Raw genomic sequence first — 22,915 nt, forward strand, 5'->3', positions numbered from 1 at the left:
CACTGTCACTAAGGCCTTGTGTTCTCATCTTTTGTTAGGTGGCTCCTGATCACGTACTTCCTGCTCCAGAAGAAATCTACGTGTATAGTCCATTAGGAACGGCTTACAAAATAGATGGCTGTACAGATGGTTACGGCAAAAACTCAAGCATAGTAACTATGTATGTGAAATGCTTTCCAAGCATGGTAGATATGAAGTACATTATTTGTCACAAATTCATAATACGTAGAAAAAGCTTCCGCAATCAGTTTTAGTTTCTCATATTTTTACGTGTGCATGTTTTCTCCCTTCAGATTTATGATCTGGAATACAATGATGGGTACATCTATATTAAGTATTCCCTGGGGAATAAAACAGGTAAGGCAACTTACAGGTGTGTCAAGGTCAATCTTAATGCAGCAATGTGTGGGTGTAATTTAATTTGCATCAATGTCACAATATGCTAATCCTTTTTTCATTTTAAAAAACAGGCTGGATTTACCTCTGGAATTGTTATTATTTTGTTAATGGGAGTATTGACACTTTACTGTTGCTACAGAGTTGTGAAATCGAGGACAATGATACGTAAGTATGAGTTTCAGTACTATTTATCTGTGTGATTGTGGTGTTCTGCTACAGGGACTTATTTCCACATTGATTTTTGCAGTGTAGGCAGTCAGACATGTTCTATAGCGCATGCTCAGTTCTCATGATGCACCGATCCTAGAGCTATTTCGCCTAGGTGTGTATAACTGAAAGTGTGCATTAAAACACCCAATTCCATTGTGGCTGTACACAGCCAGGGGAGACTGCTCACTGCTTCTAGTGCTCTTTCAATAAGGAAAACATTCCTGATATCCTGGAGTAGCTCTTAAACAGGACTGGCATTGGCACATGACCCTCTTGGGCAGCTGCTGGCTTCTCAGCAGGGCCCACCATCAATGCCCTAGAACCTGCCCTTGTATCCTCTCTGGGAGCCACCATCTTAATGTATTGCTGCGCCCTGGAGTTGAAGACATTGTAGTTCTACAATACTCATACTTACGGGACCGCCTCTCCTGGTATGTCCTGCAGAGGGCCCTAAGGTCCATGAATAATAATAGCTCAAAGGTCCTGGGCCCTAAGGAAGCTACACTATCCTCCACCAGGGCCAGGGCTTTTTCAGTGACGGCTCCGACCTGGTGGAATGCTCTGTCCCACGAGACTAGGGCCCTGCAGGGCCTGTAAGGCAGAGCTATTCCGCCTTCAATTTGAATTAGCCTGATCCTCTATTCCCTTTTCCCTTTCCTCTTCTATGAAAAAACCCTTTCTGGGACCCCACATTTAAATTCTTCCCTGGTCTCCTTGCTGGCCCTAGTAGGACCAACTTGGCCAGTTAGCCCTGGTGATCGTTCGATGTCTACTGACTGGTTCCCCCCCCCCCCCCGAAGTTTTGAATTTTATTGATATTGATGCTGCATTTTTGTTGTATTTTATGCTGTTTTAAGTTGTTTTAAGTTGCATTTTAATCAATGTTTTATATTTGCTATTAGCTGCCCCGAGCCCGGTTTTTAAACCAGGAAGAGTGGGGTATAAATGTTAAAAAATTGTATTTATTTATTTATAAAATAGTGACCCTAAGCTATTCCTGCCTGTTGTGGGGTGGGTTCCATCAGACAGAGATTACTGAGAACTCATTTTCATCAGGAGCAGTTCCAGCTGAATCTGCTTGATAATGGAACACTTGCTCTGTGCAATTCCACTTTGTTCTGAAAGCAAGCTATTAACCTTTTGCTATAAATGGCAATGAATAAGGGCTACTGCATGTGAGTAGGCTGTGTGGCAGGGACGCAGGAGTCTAATGCAACAGTGAGGAACCTTTGGCGCTCTAGGTGTTGCTGGACTCCAATTCCCATCAACACCAGCCAGCATTGTCAATGGCTAGGGTTGATGGGAATTGTAGTCCATCAATGTTTGGAAGCCCACAGGTTCCCCAATTGTGGTTTCGTAGACCTACGCAGAGTCACATTTCCTGTAACGCTGGCCAAAGGTTTTTGGTTTCCCTTTTCTTGTCACATACTGCAGTGACAGGAAAAGCCACAACTGATCTCACTGTTGTATCTGCCCCCCTTATTACTGTTAGTTCCTTACTGTTACTTTTTAAAGATATAGCCTCCCTCTTGTGTGTGGGTGCACCATTTTTACTACAAAAGGATCCCCAGTCAGAGACTTAGGGTTGTATCCATGAGTAACTTAGGTCCATTAATTCCAGTACTATGCCTGCTCATCGGTTGGATACACTCATCAAGTTTGTTATTGATACAAAGCTTTAACTTAATGCAATGTTTACTAGGTCTCTGGCGCTTAATAATTATTAACTTAGCAGAAATCTGACTTCATGCTTTTCTGTACCATTCCTGCAACCTTCACTTGGCAATCCTATGCGCAGTCCACCCAATATCTTAAAATCAAATTTATAAAGCCCATCTATACACAAGGTTCAGTTCAGGCCTTTTCTGGGCAAAATTCTCCCACCAGAGGAACCAATTAAGAACAATAAACATCTAGTCCGGTATCTATTCTCACCATGGGCAAACAGATGCTTGTGGGAAGCCTGCAAACTGACCATGCAAACAGTGCACTGCCCACCTGCGATTTCCTGCAGCTGGTATTCAGAAAGACATTCCTCATCTCCCTTGTTTTTAGAAGGCAAGTGAAAACATGCCTTCTAATACGTCAACAACCCTTCTTCTGTTTGCTGCTTGGTGGTTGCTATAATTGTATTTTAGATATTTTTGTTGCTATTTTAAAAACGTACGCTACCTTTATTTTTGCAAATAACTTTAAAAGCAATAGGCTTTTATTTCACTTTGTTAGGATGTTCAGCATCAATTGTTGAGAATCTGTGATATCTTAATGTTTAGGAATCTTCAGAATGCAAAGTATGTGTAAGCAGTAATGATTAGATTATTGAATTCTAGTATTAACTCTATGCTTGATGTGTCCCGTCCCCCCCAGCTTTAATAGATACCTCAACTTGGGAATTCCCAGATGTTTGCAAGTATTACTTTGGATCATTCGGTCAATGGTCTAGCCTTTTGTTTTCGTTGGTATCCCTTATTGGAGCCATGGTGGTTTACTGGGTCCTCATGTCCAATTTCCTTTACAACACGGGGATATTTATTTATAGTAAGTGTGAACTTTTCTTTTAATTCCTTGCAGCTGGGCCTTGGTTTTTCCTACCTGGCAAATAATATGTAATAGTTCATAGCAGAACTCATGGCTGCATCTGTTAAAAGCTGTTTTGGTCTATGTTTCAGTGTGTGTAATTATGTGAGCGTTTATTGCAAGCCACTTTAGACACCGTCTGCTGTAGAAAAGTGTCATATACATAAAATAACTTGCAGTGCAATCCTGCACATGTCTTCTCGGGAGGAAGACTATGAGTTTTCTTCTTATTACTTTTTGTACTGGCCTTGCTTACATGTCGCTTTGAACAACAGCTGCCACATTGCCAGGTGCTCGGCTATGATTTGGCTTAGCGTTGTGCCTGAAACCAGACTTGTGGTTTGTCTCTCTCCAAACAAAGCATGAGTGGGCCAAGAACATAATCTGATTGCAGCTCATGGTTTGTCCGAAGAGAGACAAACCATGAGCTCAGGTTTGGATGTAACGCTAAGCCAAGCCATGCTTTACCTTGAAGTAGCATGGCATCATGACAAATGAAGCAGCTGTGATTGTTTTCCTGTGCCCCAGAATGCTGTGCATTCCCCTTTAAATCATAGTTAAGGTTAACTGTGGTTTAAAATGACTTGCAAACCAAACCATCGTTGTTCATTTTTATAATCATCCTGAGAATATACTCAAAGGGCACTATAAAAATACTCTAAATAAATTTGCCCTTTAGAAAACCTGCTTATAAAACTCAAATATCACACTGAATAAGCTATTACAGTGTGCGTACTAAGATCTCTGAGAAAACAAACTTTTCTCTGTATAAACAAATGCACAATATTTGAAATAAATTATTATAGTAGTGCCCTTTATTAAGGATGCTGATTCCTAGGAATCTCTTCAACATTGCACATTGTGGTGCCCTGGAACTAATTTAAATGTTATGAAAACATGCAGGTCCTTATATTTTTTGGCCATCTTTTGAGATCTGAGCATCATTCTCAGGTGAGCTTCCCCCACCTAGTGTTCTCCAGATGTTTTGGGTTACAGACTGACTTGGGTTACAGTCCAAAACATCTGAAGGGCAGCAGTTTGGGGAGGCTGTTCAATGTTAACATTTTAATTTAAATATATCTTACATATATGCTTCTATATTCATCTTAAATATGTTTCCATACTATTTCAGATGCATCATAGGAGTATATTTTAGAAGGCTGTTTAAATGGGTTTGGTGTTTGCACTAATCCTAAACATGTAGGCAAGTCTTAATTTGGCTTTTAGTAAATCGGAGTAGGCATAATTGGCTGATGTTTTAAAGTGGGCCACAGTCTTTCTTCATTGTGGAAACAGCAGGTGTTTTAAGCCATTTATCCAGCAGATGGCAATGTAGTTCACTATAGAAAGAAAAGTTAGCCCAGGCTAAGTTGCAGAATCACAGGTTTTTGTTTTTGTTTTAAAAAATGCTCCTTGGACTCTTGTAAGTATCTTTAAATAGATTACGCTGTTGTTGTTTTTTAAAAGTTCTTGCTGCCTAATGATTGCAGAGATATTCTTGACAAAGTAATGACAAAAACACAAAAGGGTTTGGAACAGGCTTGCAAGTGAGCAGAGGTCTAGACATAATAAGAGCCAGGATTGCAGCAAGATCAGGCTCTTGTCCAGGGCCTACTGATCTAGTGCAAACCTGATAGAAATTCCTTACTGCTTTCCTGAAACTTGGGAGACAAGCAAGGAAGGATGGATTGAGGGTAATGGAACTGATGCAAATGACATATTCTCATTGCCTGGACACAATTTTACTCTGAAAACACCAGATCCAGAAATTTTGCAGAGTGCTTGTAAGCATTAATTCTTTGGCTAGTTTATAATTTAAAAGTTGTATTTGATGTGAGACTTTAATGTGGTATTACAGTATAATGTTAGGAGAGAAGAGGTGGGGAGAGAGAAGGAGGGGTAGTAAACTTACTACCGTATTTTTCGCTCTATAGGATGCACCCGACCATAAGACGCACCTAGTTTTCGAGGGGGAGAACAAGAAAAACAAGAAAAAAAAATTCTCTCCCTCTCTGCCCAGCGCCCCTTCAGCGAAGCGGCAGGAGAAGCGGAGCCCCTTCCAGTTCTCCTCCCGCTTCGCTGAAGGGGCGCTGCGCAGAGAAGGAAAGCTGTGCAGCGCCTCTCCAGCAAAGCGAAGCCAGGAGAGCAAGAGGGATCGGTGTGCACCGATTCCTCTTGCTCTCCTGAGGCTTCGGGCGGCTATCCCTGAAGTCACGAGAGCAAGGGGATCGGTGTGCTGCGCTCCGGAGGCTTTGCGTTGCTTTTGCCGAAGCCATGGAGCCTGCATTCGCTCCATAAGATGCACACACATTTCCCCTTAATTTTTGGAGGGGGAAAAGTGCATCTTATAGAGCGAAAAACATGGTAGTTTCCATTGCCATTGAGAGAGGTTGTGGAGGCCCAGGGCATGGTTGGTTGCCTTCAGTGGACTGCAGTGAGTTTTGTTTGCTTTTCATCACTCCACCCCACTGGCTTGCAATCCCAGGTCTAACCTGGGTGCCCTTTTTCCTGACCTGGAAGCTACCTCTCCCAATTATTTTGTTGTGCTTACACAGAAGCAAGTGGGAGTTGCTGTGCATGTGAACCTCTCACTTCATATGCCCAAGGGCATTGTAAACAAGGTCCAGTGGTGGTGGTGAACATTGGCACAAATTCAGTGCTGTAGATCAGGGATGGGGAAGCCGGTGCCCTCCAGATGTTGTTGAATTGATTGGGCTTGATGGGAGTTGGGAGTTTACCAACATCTGGAGGAGTAGAACAGAACTGTGGGAAGGTTGTTTTTTGTTGTTAAAACCTAAAACGACACTGCAGCTTCAGAAATAGTAGTCCTCTGCATGTTGCTTTCAGCATGCATCCTGTTTGTTCCAAGATACACCTCAGAAGAAACTAGCTGCAGGGCTGAGATGTTCCTAAGTTGTTTGTCTTCCTTTCCCTCTTTAGATTATGCTCATCATATTAATGTAACGGATATTGTTCCTGGTACAAATGGGAGCACTAAAGGTAAGTTTCCAATCCCCCTCCCCTAATTCTCTCTCTCTCTTTCAATAAATAGTATTTATACTAAGATTCAAAGCATCTTTCAGTATTTTAAAAACATTATTTTAGAATATAAAGTAATGAAAGCAAACTGCTTAAAAGTGATAGATAAAATACAATAAAATACTTTTAGAATCAGAGGGATGCATCTCCAAGAGATTTTATGCAGTAATTAGGTCTATCCTGAATGACTAACATTAACCAAAAATAAAATTGGCTGAAAATAGTAAAATATTGCAGAAGTTTCTTTCCCAGGTTTATTTAAAAACCACATTAATAACAATCCTGATTGCAAATAGTAACTTCCAAAAATATAGTTTATAGGGTTCTGTGTTTGCGTCGAAAGCTGTGTGAAAAATAATAATCAGTTTGTCACTCCCTTCCCCCTCAATCCAGAAAAGAGTTTCATGTGAATTACTGCAGTACTGTCAACTTTCTCTCAAAACAGTAACTATTATGCAGACAATGGAGAGTAAACAGACTTGCAAAAATAACGCTGATGACTCGGTCGTGTCCATTGGCTTTTCTGAAACATGACCAACTGCTTTGTGCTTAAGGGCATTGTAACCGGCTTGGCATGCAGCCAGTGTGGGATGAAAAGATTTGCTCTAGGAAAATTCCACAGAATACTTAGTTAGACCACGCTCTGCACATAAATCACAGCTGTTTACTAATGACAGCTGCTTGCATCAGACCCCAGAAATGGTAATCTTGTACTTCACAGGTCACTGACGAAGGTCACATGACAATAGCAGGTTAGAGTGCTTTAACCTGAATCTGAATCAATTGCATCTAAAGTGGGTGGGGACAGATTGAATGAATAAAAGGAATGTGCAGGTGAGGCGTACTGAAATCCCTCCTTGCTGTTTACCTCTCTATTGTTGGCATCCTTCTGTTTGAAGAGAGGGGTGTGCCTCTGGGGGAGAAGTCAAACCGCTGCATTAGCAGCACTGATGTGACCTCCCTGGGCATAGCCTCACATAAAGCACAACCTGTTCAGGGTATCTGTTGGGCCAGCATCTTAATTAAAAAAGGCCCTTAAACTGTGTGTTGGCTGCTTTGTTTGGCATGTTCTCATGTCAGCAATCCATAGTCCAGGAAGAAATTACACTGACATGTGAACGCTGTATACCAATAGTTGCCAACATTTATGGGTTCAGGGGCACATGTGGAATTTTGAGAATGGCTGATGTCGGGGGTGCAGTGGCGTAGCGTGGGGGGTGCAGGGGGGCCAGCCGCACCGGGCGCAACATCTGGGGGGGGCGCTCGCACTCGCAGCTCTCTGCCCCTATGGGTTAGGGGGCGCAAATTACTTGCCTTGCCCCGGGTGCTGAAAACCCACGCTACGCCACTGCGGGGGTGTAGCTTAATGCAGTGGCATGCGGTCAGTGGGCTAGGCGGACCAGGCTAATTTACTCCTGGTAAATTAGAGCAGGGGTCAGCAAACTTTTTCAGCAGGGGCCAGTCCACTGTCCCTCAGACCTTGTGGGGGGGCATACTATATTTTGAAATAAAAATAAAAATGAACAAATTCCTGTGCCCCACAAATAACCCAGAGATGCATTTTAAATAAAAGGGCACATTCTACTCATGTAAAAACACGCTGATTCGCAGACCGTCTCTGGGCTGGATTTAGAAGGTGTTGGGCCAGATCTGGCCCCCGGGTCTTAGTTTGCCTACCCATGAATCAGAGTATTAAAGCCTCATTCTTTTCAAAGCCCAGGTGGCGTCTGGCTGGCTTAGGGAGGCAGATGCGATGCTCAGGTGCGCAACTTTGGAATGTCGCAATGTCACACGTGAGACGTCGCGCCATCTCAAGTTGGCACCTCTGGCCCTAACTGTTCCCTTATGAAAAAATTCACTGCATGCTACTGGTTTAATGCAAAATGGCTGCCCCCTGCAGAAGAGCAGACTTTCTCTGTCTTCTTAAGAGAAGCAATTCCATAGATATTCCTTATATTGTTTTCTGCAAAGTGGGTGAGGGTTGTGGGTGAGCGTGAAGAGACAACATACAGGTATTCAGCAGCCAAAACGGTCAGCTGTTTCGCTAAATTACGGACGTGGAATCTGACACTCTAAATCCTGTTGGACTCAAGTTCCCATCAGCCCCAGGTAGCATAACCAGTGGTCCAGGATGATGGGAACTGCAGTCCAAGATCTGGAGAGCCACTGGCTGCCTTAAATGGAGATCCCAAGTGGGTTGCTCTGTTTATCCCTAAGTCACACCACAGTAGGCATCTTACTCATTTTGATGTTTTGGCTCTGATTTCCCCTCCTTGTTATGCTTTCCTTGAAGTAAACCACTGCTTGTTTCCCTTTTGGTTCTACAGTAATCTGCCCAGGTGATGCAGGCAAGGAAGTCCCAGGAAACAGAACCTGGGCGCTTTCTTCTACCGGTGATTCAGGATTTGAGGAATTTGAACGGCTATGGAGCAAATCGAAAACTGTCCCTCTTTACTTGAGCATCCTTGTTCTGCTATTGAATTTCAAGTCTCCCTCTTTCTTTGCCAAATTCAACGTCTTAGGTAGGCAATGATTTGACTGGAGAATGTACAGTCTGTGTTGGGGCAGAATGCCCCACAGTTACCACAAGACCTGAAATGTTTCCCCATTGGATATCCACTGTTTTCACTTAATCGGTTAGTCAATATTGCATCATTTCCCCTGAACTGAGAGCCAGGCTACACTTTACACAACAGATCTGTGATCAGATCTCTCCCAATGTCTTTTGTAAAGCTTAAAACATGGGTGGGCAATCTTTTTTTCTGTTGAGGGCTGCTTTCTGTCAGGGATTGCATACTCATGGTGGGCAAGACTGAAGCCAGCAGTGGGCGGAGCCAGTGCCAAAAGTAGGTGGGGTCACTCCTTCTCTTCGACCTGCCCTGCTAAATAGGCTGTTGGAAGATGGGCACATCGCTCTTCCAGTACCTTTTTAATACAAGAAGCTTGTGTTAAAAGGCAACCAGTTCTTTTTATTTATCCTTTGCTCTTCAGTAAATTCATTTCCCAGAACCTCAGGGTTTATAAATTTCATTCAGGAATTTTGTTATTTTCTCTCCCTCTTTCCCCCACCCTTTTACAAATTTCTTAGATTTAGAGCAGCCAATAATAATAGCCACTTTGGGCGGCTTCCAACAAAATATTAAAATACAGTAATGCATCAAACATTAAAAGCTTCCCTAAACAGGGCTGCCTTCAGATGTCTTCTAAAAGTCTGGTAGCTGTTGTTCTCTTTGACATCAAGTAAACTTGCATTAACATGATTTTCTGACCCCTCTCCATGTGTTCTCTTGTTCGAACCTGGCTGAATAAGATGCAAAATAATTTTATCTCAGTTGCATTAATCTCAAAGCTGATTTGCAAATGAAAAACAAAACACAGAAAAGGGCAAGTGAAGAGGGAAGGATCGGAGGCAGGGGAGCTGTTTTGGGTTGGTCCAAGCTAGAGATCGAAAAGCAACACTTCTGCTCCTACTTAATTTAAATGTATCTGAGTGACTTGTGGTTTTCCCTCTTCCCTTATTGCAGGTACCGTTTCAGTCATCTACCTAGTTATCCTCGTTACTGTGAAAGCTGCTCTCTTGGGATTCCATTTAGAATTTGACTGGTTTAAATCAACCACATATTTTGTACCAGGTAAACTTTATATATATATAAAACAGCCATCAGTATTGACTTTAAAACACTCCATTTTAATCATCTGATAAGATGAAAGTGGTTTCGAAAGTATTCTTCAGCCCCTGTATATAATTCCTTTTGAATTGGTTACCAGTACAGTTCAGGCTACTATATCACTATTGGAATTAATTGCAAGAAACGTAGATTGAGTTGGAACAGTAGGGTGTAGGTGGCCATTTATACACTGGTCATTTGCAATTTATAAGAGCCATTAACCAAGGAGCAAAATGCTCAAGCATGCCATGCAGTTTAAATATTTTAAATGAGGCCTTTAAAGAAAATGGGGATTTTCCAGGTGTTGTCGGACTCCAACTCACAACATTCAGGCCCTTGGCCATAGTGGCTGGAGGAGATGGGAACTGGAGTGCAGCAGTAGCTAGGGGACCACAGCTTTCCCATCCCTGATTATAATTTATTGGACCCAATATCATTCTGTGGTGGCTGATCTCAATAATAACAGTAGTACTTAAGAAAAAGAAATTACCGTATTTTTCGCTCCATAAGACACACTTTTTCCCTCCTAAAAAGTAAGGGGAAATGTGTGTGTGTCTCATGGAGCAAAAGCAGGTGGGAGGCTCTGCTCAGCACTCCCTTTTAAAGAGCTGCGCCTAGCGTGTGTGCAGCTCTTGGGGGCTTTTCCGCGAGGTGGGAGAAGGGACTGACAGACTGCCCTCTGTCCCTTCCCACACCTCCCAGAAAAGCCAGCAAGAGCCGCTGCCAGGCTCTGCTCAGCGCTCCCTTGTAAGGGCTCCCTTCGTCGCTTCTCCCGCTTTGCTGGGAAGCCAGCAGAACAAGAGGTACTGTGCAGCTATCGCTCTTGCTCTGCTGGCTTCAGCGAGAGCTGCGCAGTTTGCTCTGCTGGCTTCTCAGTGAAGCGGGAGGGGCGACGGAAGGGTTTAAAGCAAGAAAAGCGAGAGCCGCTTACATGCTCTGTGCAGAATTTTTTCCCCCCTTGCTTTCCCCCTCTAAAAACTAGGTGCGTCTCATGGTCAGGTGCATCTTATGGAGCGAAAAATATGGTACATCAGTACCTAGTGCAATTCTTGTTGCATAATCCTTACAACAAGCCTGTCAGGAGGGCTGGTATGATCACCCTCTATTACAGGTGCAATAATTTTTGTGTAAGCAATGGAGGTTTGACTAAGGCCACCAAGCAAGTTTCATGAACTGATTTCCCCTTCCGCCATCAAGTTGCTCTTTCATTTATGCTCTTAAGCACTTTGCTGGCACCAGCCCTGCAAACATCAGGCCACCAGAATTCCCACACACACCAGGGCCCCATCTGCTTTGCTCTCACACCTGCATCCATATATGGCTTTTCCTCTCCTTCAGCTTCTCAGTTCTGCCAAAGGAGATGGAGGGGAGAGGGATTGACTACGGTATTTGAATGGGTAGAGAATTCCTTTCCTCATTTGACACAGTCTCAATTCAGGAAGGGCATCAGGTGGAACAAGGGCTGTCCTCTCCCCCCTTTTCTGCGATCCAGGCCTCTAGCTGTGTGGGACCAACTAGCCCTATTAACCTCTTGCCCATAGTGATGCCTAGGATGATCAGTGTGGGGAGGAAGGAGAAGAGCTCCATCCAAGACTTGGCAACACTTTCAGGGTCTCCCCCATGCAGCTGAATCTACTCAGGTGTGGGGAAATGGTTGCATAAGAAGCAGACCCAGGTCTGACAATTGCAGAGTGATTTCAGCACAGCATGAAGGTTGGGTTTTCTGGCCAGAGGCTGTGGGTGGGTTGACTTTTCCAGCTTGCTAGCACCTGGAGCTTGCATTGGCACTAGTCAAAATGCTCTTGAGGCCATTAGCCTCTTTTTCTTCCTCCAGAAGGCTTGTAATGAGGCATCAGGGACCTTCACTAGGAGTCTCATTCTGCTGCCAAAAAAAAAAAAAAGAGAGAGAGCTCTGAAGAACTTGCTTTCTTCATGTGGTGTCTGATTAGAATTAGGTACTCGCTTCGCCTGGGGAATCGTTATGTCAGTTGCTAACATTTAATTAATTCTTGCTGGGGGAAGTAGAAACACCCTTTCTGCCCACTCCCCAGTGAATTTCAGAGGGGTTCAGCCCCACCCTACCCTGGTAATGCATTTGCTTTAGAGAACAGTTCATCTGTTCTCCAGGTCACAATAGATCAGTCGTCATAAACCCAAAGAGAACTTCTGGCGACTGTTCCCAACACAGCTTTCCTCCACAGAAGAACACATGTGGAAAATCTTGTACAGTGGTACCTCTGGTTGCATACTTAATTGGTTCCGGAGGTCCGTTCTTAACCTGAAACTGTTCTTAACCTGAGACACCACTTTAGCTAATGGGGCCTCCTGCTGCCGCTGCAATGCCGGAGCACGATTTCTGTTCTCATCCTGAAGCAAAGTTCTTAACCCAAGGTACTATTTCTGGGTTAGCGGAGTCTGTAACCTGAAGCGTCTGTAACCTGAAGCATATGTAACCCAAGGTACTACTGTATAAGAAGTCCCTGTCCATATTCTAGTGAATGGAACTAATTCTATTCCAACATCGTCTTCCCGCAAATGCCATTGTCATAAGTTTGTTTATCTGTAAAACTTGCATCCTGTACTTCTGTCAGAAAACCCCAGAACACCTGCTGCAAATACATACATAAAGCACAATAATAATAAAGCATCACATAGGTTGTCTTTTCACTGCAGAGGCTAATATTGCCGTCATAAAAGCCTACACAAAAAGCAGGTCTTCAGGGAGCGCTAAAAGCTATGCTGCGCCAAATCACAGTGAAGGGAAGGGCTATAGCTCAGTGAGAGAGAGCATCTGCTTTGAATGCAGAAGGTCCCTGGTTGAGTCTGTGGCATTTCCAGGTAGGGATAGGAATGTCCCCTATCTGAAACCCTGGAAAGCTGCTGCTAGTCAGTGTAGACCAGGCTTCCTCAACTTCGGCCCTCCAGATGTTTTGAGATTACAATTCCCAGCATCCCGGACCAATGGTCCTGCTAGCTAGGGATCATGGGAGTTGTAGGCCAAAAACATCTGGAGGGCCAAGGTTGAGGAAGCCTAGTGTAGACATTACTAAGCTACATGGACCAGTCATCTGCCTTGGTTTGAGGAAGCTGGTTCCCTTCTAGTTTTCAGAGGAAGAGCATACCACAACTGAGGTGCTCTTGCTAAGAAGGCCATCTGATGGGCAGTTGATGCTGAGATTTCACCTAAGGAACTTAAGGAACTACCAGCAGGATATCAAGTCATGGGTTAGATTATGTGCTTGGTTGAGGGGGTGCATTTCTACAGATTTGAGGGGTCCCCCCCCTTAAAATTAGCAGTATAAAAATTTTATGAGGTAAATAGCAGAGTTCCTCTAAGGAAGGGAAGAAAAGAGCTGTGTTAAATTGAAAGGTATTACAGGAAGAAATGTTTTAAATGGGGCAATTGAGGAAAACTGTAGGTGCTGCTGGTTGTGAGCATGGAGAGTTTCTTTCTCATCTTAAGTGTGAGCCCCACACAAAACATCACATGAAATCTCAAGTCTCGAGAATAGTCTCGAGATAGCAAAGTGTACCTATCCACCAGCTATCTCCTCCTCCTACCTGTTTGTAGTTATTCATTAATTTATATTTTTGTCCTGCTCTTCTACCAAGGAACTCGGGGTGGCATATATGGTTCCCCACCCCCACCCACCCCCACAAATGCCTTTTTATCCTCAAAACAAACCTGCAAAGTAGGTTAGTCTGAGGGATGATGACTGGCCCATGCTCACTTGGTAGGCTTCATGGCTGAGTGGGAATTTGAAGTTGTTTCCTCTGGTCCTATAATCCATTCCTCTGGTCCTATAATCCATTCCTCTGCCCAATCATACTACGCTGGGTCTCTCAGCTGGCTTGCCCCATAACAAGATTGGCAGGAAGTGGATCGGAGAAAAGCCCTTTCCCCCTCTCAATCCACTCTGTGGTGGGACGGAATACGTGAAGGAAATAATTCTCTTATATTCCCAGGTTGATTTTTCTTATCTCTCTCACACATAATAATAATAATAATAATAATTTATTTTATTTCAGTGTTCTAAAGAGGGTAAAAATTAGTATATGAACATGTTCCGCAAGTTATTTTTCTGGAGTCCTCCCACTCAGTTTACTTGGAAAGTGAGCCAGGACAGAAGCAGACTAGCCCAACTCCCTGAAGGCCACGGGGCTGCAGCTGTTGAGGAGAGAGAGGAAGCACTGCATGCCTTTGTTCTATTATGTATAAACTTTAGCACAGTTAAAATACTATTTAACAAATGCTTTCTCTAATCTACTTTCAGTATTCTTGTTTCCCGCCTTTCTCTCTTGTGTGTCTCTCTCAATATAGGAAGGAATGCTAAGGGGCTGTCTTCATGCAGGCAGTTGCCCCATGGTGGCCAATTCAGAGGCAACCGTGTGCACATAGCAAAGTTAAATATGTGACATTTATATTATCCCACCAATACAACCACCTCCTTTTTGTGGTTTCAGTTGATAGGGAGGCAGTGTTGGAATGCAAGAAAGCTGGCTTGTGCCGTTGTCTGTCACAATCGTTGTCTGTTAGGCTGTGCACTTGCAAGAGCTGATGTAATTTAGTGACCACATAATGTGAGCTCCCAGCTCAAATGCTATGAACTCGCTAAGCAACTTGCTCTCTTTCAGCCCCTCCCATTGAAATGGAAAGTTAAACTTCCAGTTTATGATAAACTGCTTCCCCCCCTTTGCAAAGCTCAGGGTGCAGCATAAATTAACCTGTCAAAAATACTTTCGCCTTTTCAGGAGAAATTTGAAATACTGATTTCTTGAGCTTACCATGTAGAAAAAAGGAGTTACAGTGACCCATTTTTTTTGTCAGTCATGTCCTGCTTTATAATTTAAGTTGTACAATTTTGTAACATACCACCATTTAGAGAAATAGAGTATTACAAAACTGGGCCAGATTTATTACTGCCCCATGTAACGGTAAGTGCCGCAGCTTTAAGTGCTTCAATACAGATGGCAGAACCTAATATGGTTCTGTGTTCCTTTTTTTGTATATTTTTTATAGGCGATGGACAAAATTCATAAAACTAAGGTCATTTCTCATTAAAAGCAAAAAGAGTTGCTGCTTGCTATAATGCAAAACATATGTAACTTTGACGAATTTGTAAGGAGTCCACGCCGAGATTCCGGATTTGCGGTTTGGAAAATGTTTCTCCCCTCTTCTCCCATCCCCTATAATAGTGTAAATAATGGCGCTAAAAAGGTTTCCTAGTCAATGGCTGACCTTTGCGGTAAACATCATTTCCCATCCAAACAATGAAATATGGAGTGATTGAGCTTTAGTTTGACAGCAGGGATAGGAAAAACCATTTGCGCTGCTAGAGAGATGCGCACTTCTCTTAGTCCTCCTTGGTAAAGATCCAAATAGAAAAGATGCCTCAGGGACAAAACAAGAACAGTTGCAGACAAATAGCTTGTGTGGGCCACAGTGGCATGCAAACTCCATGGAGATGGTCCAGTTTGTGCCATATGCATATTCATACCTGAGAGAGTTCATTTTACCTGCGACTGCAGTTGCATCAATTTCAGCTTAGCTTGATTTACAATGCAGCACAGAGCTGTTCCCTGACAGCCCTCCAGATGTCCTTCGTCAGAAAACACTGCTCAGATTTTGCTGTTTACTGGCACACTTAATCTGTGAATGTTTATAGTCTGCATGGTTATCCAAACAGAGCAGGGTAGCGGGTGGAGGGAAGAGGGCTGGAGAATGATGCAGCTTTGATGAATTATTTGTGAATTGGAACAGATGTCAAGCCAAGCAAACTGCATTTTGGTGAATCCAGATTTTTTTAACTTTAATCAGACCAGTCCTACAAACTTTGCAAGTTCACCCCTGGCATTCTGTTAGATCGTGGGTGGGCAAGGTGTCTCATCTTTCAACTGCCATCCCTGAATCTGAAGCAGGCAGGGCAGTCACCCCATGTTTCTACCCATTTTTATGAAACGGAAAGAGCACACTGGACACATTCTGCACAGCTACTAGGCTAGGGGAACAGTAAAAAGAAAAGGGTGGTGGTGTTTAGAATAGTAGTCTTGGTGGCAGATTGGTGCATTATTCTGCATAAATTTCCTAGGTTGTTGTTGTTGTTGTTGTTTTCCAAAATATGGGCATTTTGTCAGACAGTCTTTTAAAAATCGTTTTTCTGGGGGCTTTTTAATAAAAAAAAGTATTAAACCATTTATTTATTTAAATAACCCTGTAACCTATGCTACATCATTTTCACAATACAAATGTAGGGGGAGAGCAATCTTGGTTCATTTCATGAGTAGAAAAACAATGCCTCTTAATTATCCCAGCAGGATCAGTCCACAGAGTCCTATGGGTGGATGGTGGAATCCCACAACCACCTTGTCCATTGAATAAAAGTATACCATTGAGCTCATTGTCCTCATACTGAGCTATTCTCAAAGCTCGGCTTGTTTAGTTAGTATTTCTGGCAAAATGCTTTGCCAGATGTAATAACACTCCCCCCCCCCCCCAAAGCAAGCCTGCAAAATGGTTGTGGCATTTGTTGAAGGAGCTAGATGAGCACTCCAACACCCAACTGGTACAGCAAGGAAACGTTTAGCCGCAAAATTACATTTCTTTTACTCAGCAGTAAAAAACATAATTTTTAAAAGGTACGTAATATGAATTGGGTGGTGAGAAGAAGAAACTAGTTGGTGTTTTTGGCTGTTAAATGAGAAATGGAAAGGTGGCACTCACCAAGAAGCACAAAAAACAGGGGGATTAAGATTATTGATGGTTAAAACATGAAACAGAACTTCTAGACGTTAAAAATCCTTGTTTAAAAATACTTGTTGGGGTTTTTTGTTTTTTTAAAAAAGGTTGATAAATTTGTGGCTGTTCAAGTGTTTAAAGCGAGGGTCAGCAAACTTTTTCAGTGGGGGGCCAGTCCACTGTCCCTCAGACCTTGTGGAGCGCTAGACTATATTTTTTGGGGGAATGAACAAATTCCTATGCCCCACAAATAACCCAGAGATGCATTTTAAATAAAAGGACACATTCTACTCATGTAAAAACACACTGATTCTAGGAATGTCAGCAGACCGGATATAGAAGGTGGTTGGGCTGGATCCGGCCCCCGGGCCTTAGTTTGCCTACGCATGGCTTAAAAGTTTAGTGAACCTGTTGACATCTTTTCTCCATTGATCAGCATCCCCCTCTCAAAGCTTGCATTGGCTGTCACTAACCACTATGCCTGACACTAAGGCAGTCAAATTTCAAATAACAACCATAACCATAGCAGAACACTCTTGCGGGGATGGAATCATATTTTCCCAACATGCAAACTGGGTTTTCCTGGGGGAAAGCTATTTCCTTGTGATAGAAGTGCTTTGTTAAAAAAAAAAAAAGAATTGTGCAGCAACTACATAATAATTTTGTTCCTCCCATCCTCCATAGAGACCCTTACACTCAGGGTTAGTGTTTTGCTGTTGCCTACCAATTTCTGAACTTCAAAATTCCCGTGCCTGAATTAGTGTCATTTTGCAGGCGGTGGAGTGGGGCGGAATAATATGATGCAGACCGTAATGAGCGGTTACGAATCCATTTGGATGATTCTTACTTTTAGGGCAGAAAAGCTGAATTTAAAGTAGGCTAAACGAAACGTATTTTCCCCATGCATGTGTTTGTTGGTAATCAAGAAGAGAAAACTTCCAAGGGCAATTAGGAATACAGTATCCTGGAGACAGATGTGCATTGTATTGTCTTAAGAGGAGCCATCTCCTTGCAGTAATAAGTGCCAGGACAGAGCTTTATCGCATTTGAGCAAGGGCAGAGAAACAGCAGGAACTCTGAAACAAATGACCTTCTGCAGCTGACATCAAAAGCAGCAAGCTAATCCAATATAGAGCACAAATGCTTATTGGAAGGCATTTCTCTGGCTCCTCTCCCATTTGCCAAAACTGATTATATCCCACCCTGAACCCATTTGTTCCATCATGTAGATTGAACGGTGTGTTCAGAGTGGTAAATAGAACAGAGACAGTTAAAGGGAGTTATACTGAATATATGTGTCAGGGAACTGCCATCAGTACTGGAGGGGGAGCGCAAAAGCCAGAGGGATTCCAGAGAGCGTCCAGGGATCGGGAGGAGCAGCCCATCTCCTGGGGAAGAGAATCAGCGTAGCACCAGTGGAGAAGGGGGGCAGGTGGGGGAAGCGGCGAGGCGGTCCCATGACTCCTTGCCTGGGACCAGCGGGGAGAGTAGGGGTCCTCCGTTGCCCACGCCCTCCCTGCGCAGAAGGCTTTCGCGCAGAGATGGTAGGCGGAGACTAGGCGTCAAAGAACTTCTTTGCTGGAAGAAGTTTAAGAAACGCCCACTCACGGATTCTGCCAGCGATTGAGTCAGCCACAGGTGAGTGGCTGTCCGGACAGAAGAGGTTCACTTTGGCTGCCCAGCCAGGTGTTTGCACCCAGCCAGGGAGATAGGCACCTGCTTACGCACGAGCAACCCCTTAGAACCATTACAATATGCTTTAAAAAAAATGCTGCCTTGGACCTCCATATTGGAGGAAGAATGTAAGTTAGACATTCTGCTAATAAAAGGAATACAGGATTTATATTTAAAATATACAAGGTGTCAGGTCTATAAGTAATTCCCTGTTTCCCGTCACTAATTTCATAGAATCATAGAATTGTAGAGCTGGAAGGGACCACGACCCTGAGATTAATAGTCTCATGTTGTACGGACTATGCTATCAGTTTGATGTTAATTACCAACACGTTGTTGCAATGTGAGTGGATGGTATTCAAACCGGGGGGTGGGGGGTGGATATTAAACACAAAAGTTCCTCCCTCCTCTGCCCAAGATCAGGAATTGATGTTGGTTCAATGCATTCTCTCCTCATTCGTGTTCCCTTCATAACATACAGAAGTGTTTCCCAGAGTTTTTGAAAGTAACCCAGGATATCAAATCACTTTTCTCTAGTGGTTTCAGTATTCAGAAGGACATATGAGAAAACATGTTTACCCAAGAACCATTCTTGATCTCATGGCACAGGATTAAAGAATTCAGTTTTCTGACATCCTTCAAGCCTTTGTTGCAATTCTAAAAATTAGAACGCTTTCAAGACTTTGTGCCAATACTGCTGCTTCTTTTTTGTAACATCTGAGCAGTATACCCAATAAAAACAGTCATGTTGGAGCACTGGTATTGCACATGTGCTATACTACACACACACACACACACACACACACACCCATTCATAAAATTTTGTGAGACCTGACAATAAGCTTTCAAGTTATATTGAAAAGAAGTGCTTTAATCCCTGCTTCAGTAGTTCCTTATTTACTTCCTGCGCTACTGAATTTGGTATTTAATTTTTCACGATAGGTAACTTTATTTTAGATTTTCTCAACTGTCAGAGGAGATTCAGGCCTTGCTCAGATGCAACAACAAAACAGGGTTTGTTTTGAGCCTTAAGGCCGGATGCTTCCTTCCCTACTCCTAAAATAATTAAAGTACAGACATACCTTGGAGGTTGAAGGAATCTTGTTCCGGAAGTCCATTCAACTTCCAAAACGGTCAACTTCCAAGGCGTGGCTTCTGATTGGCTGCAGGAGCGTCCTGCAGCCAATTGGAAGCTGCGCCAGACGTGTGTCTTCTGAAAATCGTTTGAAAACTGGCACAATCACTTCCGGCTTTCTATCGTTCAGGAGCCAGAACGTTCAAGATGCACAGGTGTCTGGCTTCTAAGTTTACACTGTATTCATTTCTGCCAATGAGCTGCATCAGCACTCAGCAAATGGGTGGTTTGCTCAAATTTGTTAACAAAGCAATTGGTAAAGCTGCTTGTTTGATATGTGTTTGGCTACTACTGTTCCTCTTCCTTTTACCATGCTTCCCCCTTCAAGAAATTATTGACGTTTCTCCTATATGGCGCAGCTGGAGCCTTAAAATTGGCCACAGAACCAGGCCCAGGAATCAGTAAAGTGAGAGAGCAGTGGTACCTATTATAGTGGTGTTGGCAGCCATTTTGTTAATTATAATTTATTTTTGTTTCTCCAGAGTTCAGGACTCTGTTTCCTCAGCTTACAGGGGTGCTGACTCTGGCCTTCTTTATTCATAATTGTGTAATTACACTGCTTAAGAACAACAAGAACCAGGAAAGCAATGTAAGTACAGCACGAGGGATTTGTATCTACATATAATGGAACCACTCTTGTATGAGCTGCTTTTGCATACTAGATGTGATGTGCACAGATATAAAAGAACTTGCATTCTTGGTCCTTTCCCCAAGATTCTGCCCTGCTCCTTTATGCTGCATCACTTGTGCGTATCTTAACCGTTGGCTGGGTGAATTGGTGGGGAGGTACACGCAGGAACAACCTGTGCATACAGCAATTGGCTACTGTTGGGGTTAGATCCACATCTGAATCCTGAAGTTAGAGCCATAAGACAGGGAGTGGCAGCATGCATATTATGTAGGTGAACGGAATGCCTCCAAAGAATTTGAAACGTAGATGGAACGTGTTTTCTTTTCACATGTTCTCTCGAATAGACAAAATGGCAGCCCCCAAACTAAAATGCATGAACTAAAATGGGTTGCAAACCTTCGCCAGGGTTTAACATGGGTGGCCGACTTATTTTGCTCTGAGGGCTACTCTTAATTTGTTCATTTGCATGAAACAAAGACATCCTGCATATCGTTTTCCTGAGCATGCTAGATAACTAATCTCCCCTAATGCGTGTGCAGTCTTCTCATTCTGAAATTATTATCCTCAAGTCTGGGAAAGTTAGCATCACTTCTAAAGATAAGCTGATATAAACAGCCAAAGAGTTGAAAAAAGCATTAGGAAATGGGGCTTTACTGCACTGGCCTTTTCCATACTTCAAGCGTATTTGTCATTACGACTCTAAGCTTTTTTCCTACAACCTTGAGTTTTAGACCATGGAGGGATTGAATTGGAGGCTCCAGTAAGATGCACAAAAATATCTCAGAAGGTCCAGGTTGCCTGCAGTGGTAGATCTGGTCTCCATTGTGAGCTACATGATCTTTGAGCTGAAATCTCTGGCTCAGATCTCAGCTCAGCCATAAGGTCACCGTATGACTTTATTAAAGCCTGCGTCTCTCAATCTGCCTCAAGCCCCCGCCCCAATCTGTAATGTGGGGATAATATTACTGCTTAGTGCTTACAGCACTTGAAGTTGCTGTGTGTGACCTAATGTGATCCACTAGTTTGAAACCACCCTTCCCACCATCATCAGTAACATGTAGATAATAATACTAGCTTGAGGTTGTTATGAAGGCAGCAAAAGATAGTAGCTGAGATAAGTGTGGAACATTTACTGATCAGGCCGGGTTCTTTTTCGCCCGTGATGAAGTATGTTTGGTTTTTATCATTTATATTCTGAGCAAGCACCTGTTCTGATCAGTTAATTATGACTCTGGTTCCATTTGTTTTTGGTAATGCCCAATTAAATTTCCCACAAAAATTAGCATGTTGGGGAAATGGCTAGGTTTCTTCTCCTGGACATCTTTGTGTAAGAATTATATTTTTTTAGTTGTATGAAGGAGTACTCAATTGCATGAGTCGCCACCTGAAGTCTTAAGTGGTAAAGTCGGATCACTTATTCTATTGTTTGCAAGAATTAGGCTGTTAGATGCTTCAGGTGTGTCCGCCCCACGCCCCTGGTAACATGTTTAAACCATGTCTTTGACACAGATAAAATCTCTACCATGTTATCCAAGGTCTCGTATGGAGGGTTTATTTAGCAAACTGAGCCATAAGATAGCCTTTCTTCATTATCCTTTTCTGTGTGTGGGGTGAGTGGGGAAAGATTAATCAATATAACAGCTGGAAGAGTATCCCGTTAACATGCTGCAGGTTTGATAAGTGAAAATCATAGGTGTGCTCTGAAGTTGCACTTTTATACAGTTTCATACAAGAGGATTTAATAACAATGATTTTGCTCTGTGCCGGTTTCTATGACATCATAATGCCTCTTGAGGACTGGAACTGGAAAAATGATTGAACTGAGCAACAAAAATAAGCAGGAGTATAGAATGCCTTCCATACGTGGAGAAGCAAAAAAAACCACTGGGGTCCTTGAACTTAGAAAACGAATGACTAAGGAGGGATTTGATAGAAGCATATAAACCCACAAATAGGTTGAAACGGATAAATAGGGAATGCAAGAGTTTGGTTTCCCCCCCTTTTTTTCTTTGCTTTGCTTCATACTAGAATTAAAAGGCACCAAATGAGATTTATATGCCGGCAGTTCCAACTTCTCCATGCTTTGACCACACTGGCTCTTCTAACACTTTCATAAACTAATACTAACAATCAAATGACACAGTTCATAATCTGTGACACGGTTCTAATTAAGCTAGTGTGGGACAATGGTGAGAGTTTTGGAATAAGACTAGTGAGACCCAGGTTAGATCCAGCAATGAAGATTACTGGGTGACCTTGATGAAGCGTTCTGGGTGACTTGGTGTAATCTGCTTCAAAGGGTTGTTTTGAAGATTAAATTAGATAGGAGCATGCCATATATTCTGGCTTCTCCTGCCCTCCCTCCATGGAGTTCATAAATATAATAAAACAAGCAAGCAGGCCCAAGCCTGTTTCCTCTGTCTGCTTCTTACATTCTTTCATACTCTCTAGTGATTTTGGCCAAATCCTGGAAGTTGTTGGTTTACATCTAGTCTGTGAAGCTCTCCCGGTCAGAGTTTCCGACTGTGTCCACCTCTGAGGAAAACCTGTGTGGCTCATGCCAATTTTCCTCAGTTGTACTTGTCATGGGGATTACAAACAGTGACTCACAGACCTTTACCAGCTACTTATTTCTTCTTCTCCTCCTCCTTCCTTGATAATATATTCTCCATCTTATATCAAGACAATACCTTCACGCTCCCTCTTCCTGCCAGGCCCAAGAGCCCTGTTTGTGGGGAAGGCATTAGGAGAATGTGTTCCATAACCACTGCAGGGATTAAGTGGGAATCCTGCGTTTTAAGGCTGCCTATGTATTCTTCACATTTTTATTCTCTTCCCCCTTCCCT

At 43.0% G+C, this 22,915-nt stretch overlaps 1 protein-coding gene and 1 long non-coding RNA gene across 3 annotated transcripts in view; both read left to right on the plus strand.

Annotated features, from left to right (window-relative positions):
• LOC308597465 overlaps positions 1-22,915 on the plus strand; it is a 50,537-nt gene that overhangs the window by 13,359 nt on the left and 14,263 nt on the right. The window lies entirely within an intron of this gene.
• The window catches only part of SLC38A9 (solute carrier family 38 member 9), a 45,410-nt gene that overhangs the window by 8,232 nt on the left and 14,263 nt on the right, over positions 1-22,915 (plus strand). For both annotated transcript variants that reach the window (XM_081212950.1, XM_081212949.1), the window contains exons 4-11: positions 39-160; positions 294-357; positions 471-564; positions 2,977-3,147; positions 6,127-6,186; positions 8,553-8,747; positions 9,750-9,857; positions 19,921-20,027. In XM_081212950.1, coding sequence (XP_081069076.1) covers positions 39-160; positions 294-357; positions 471-564; positions 2,977-3,147; positions 6,127-6,186; positions 8,553-8,747; positions 9,750-9,857; positions 19,921-20,027 — 921 coding nt within the window. The remainder of the gene's footprint in view (positions 1-38; positions 161-293; positions 358-470; positions 565-2,976; positions 3,148-6,126; positions 6,187-8,552; positions 8,748-9,749; positions 9,858-19,920; positions 20,028-22,915) is intronic.

The sequence above is a fragment of the Podarcis bocagei genome (genome assembly GCF_964188305.1).
Source record: "Podarcis bocagei genome assembly, chromosome: 11".
In the NCBI taxonomy this organism is placed as follows: Eukaryota; Metazoa; Chordata; class Lepidosauria; order Squamata; family Lacertidae; genus Podarcis; species Podarcis bocagei.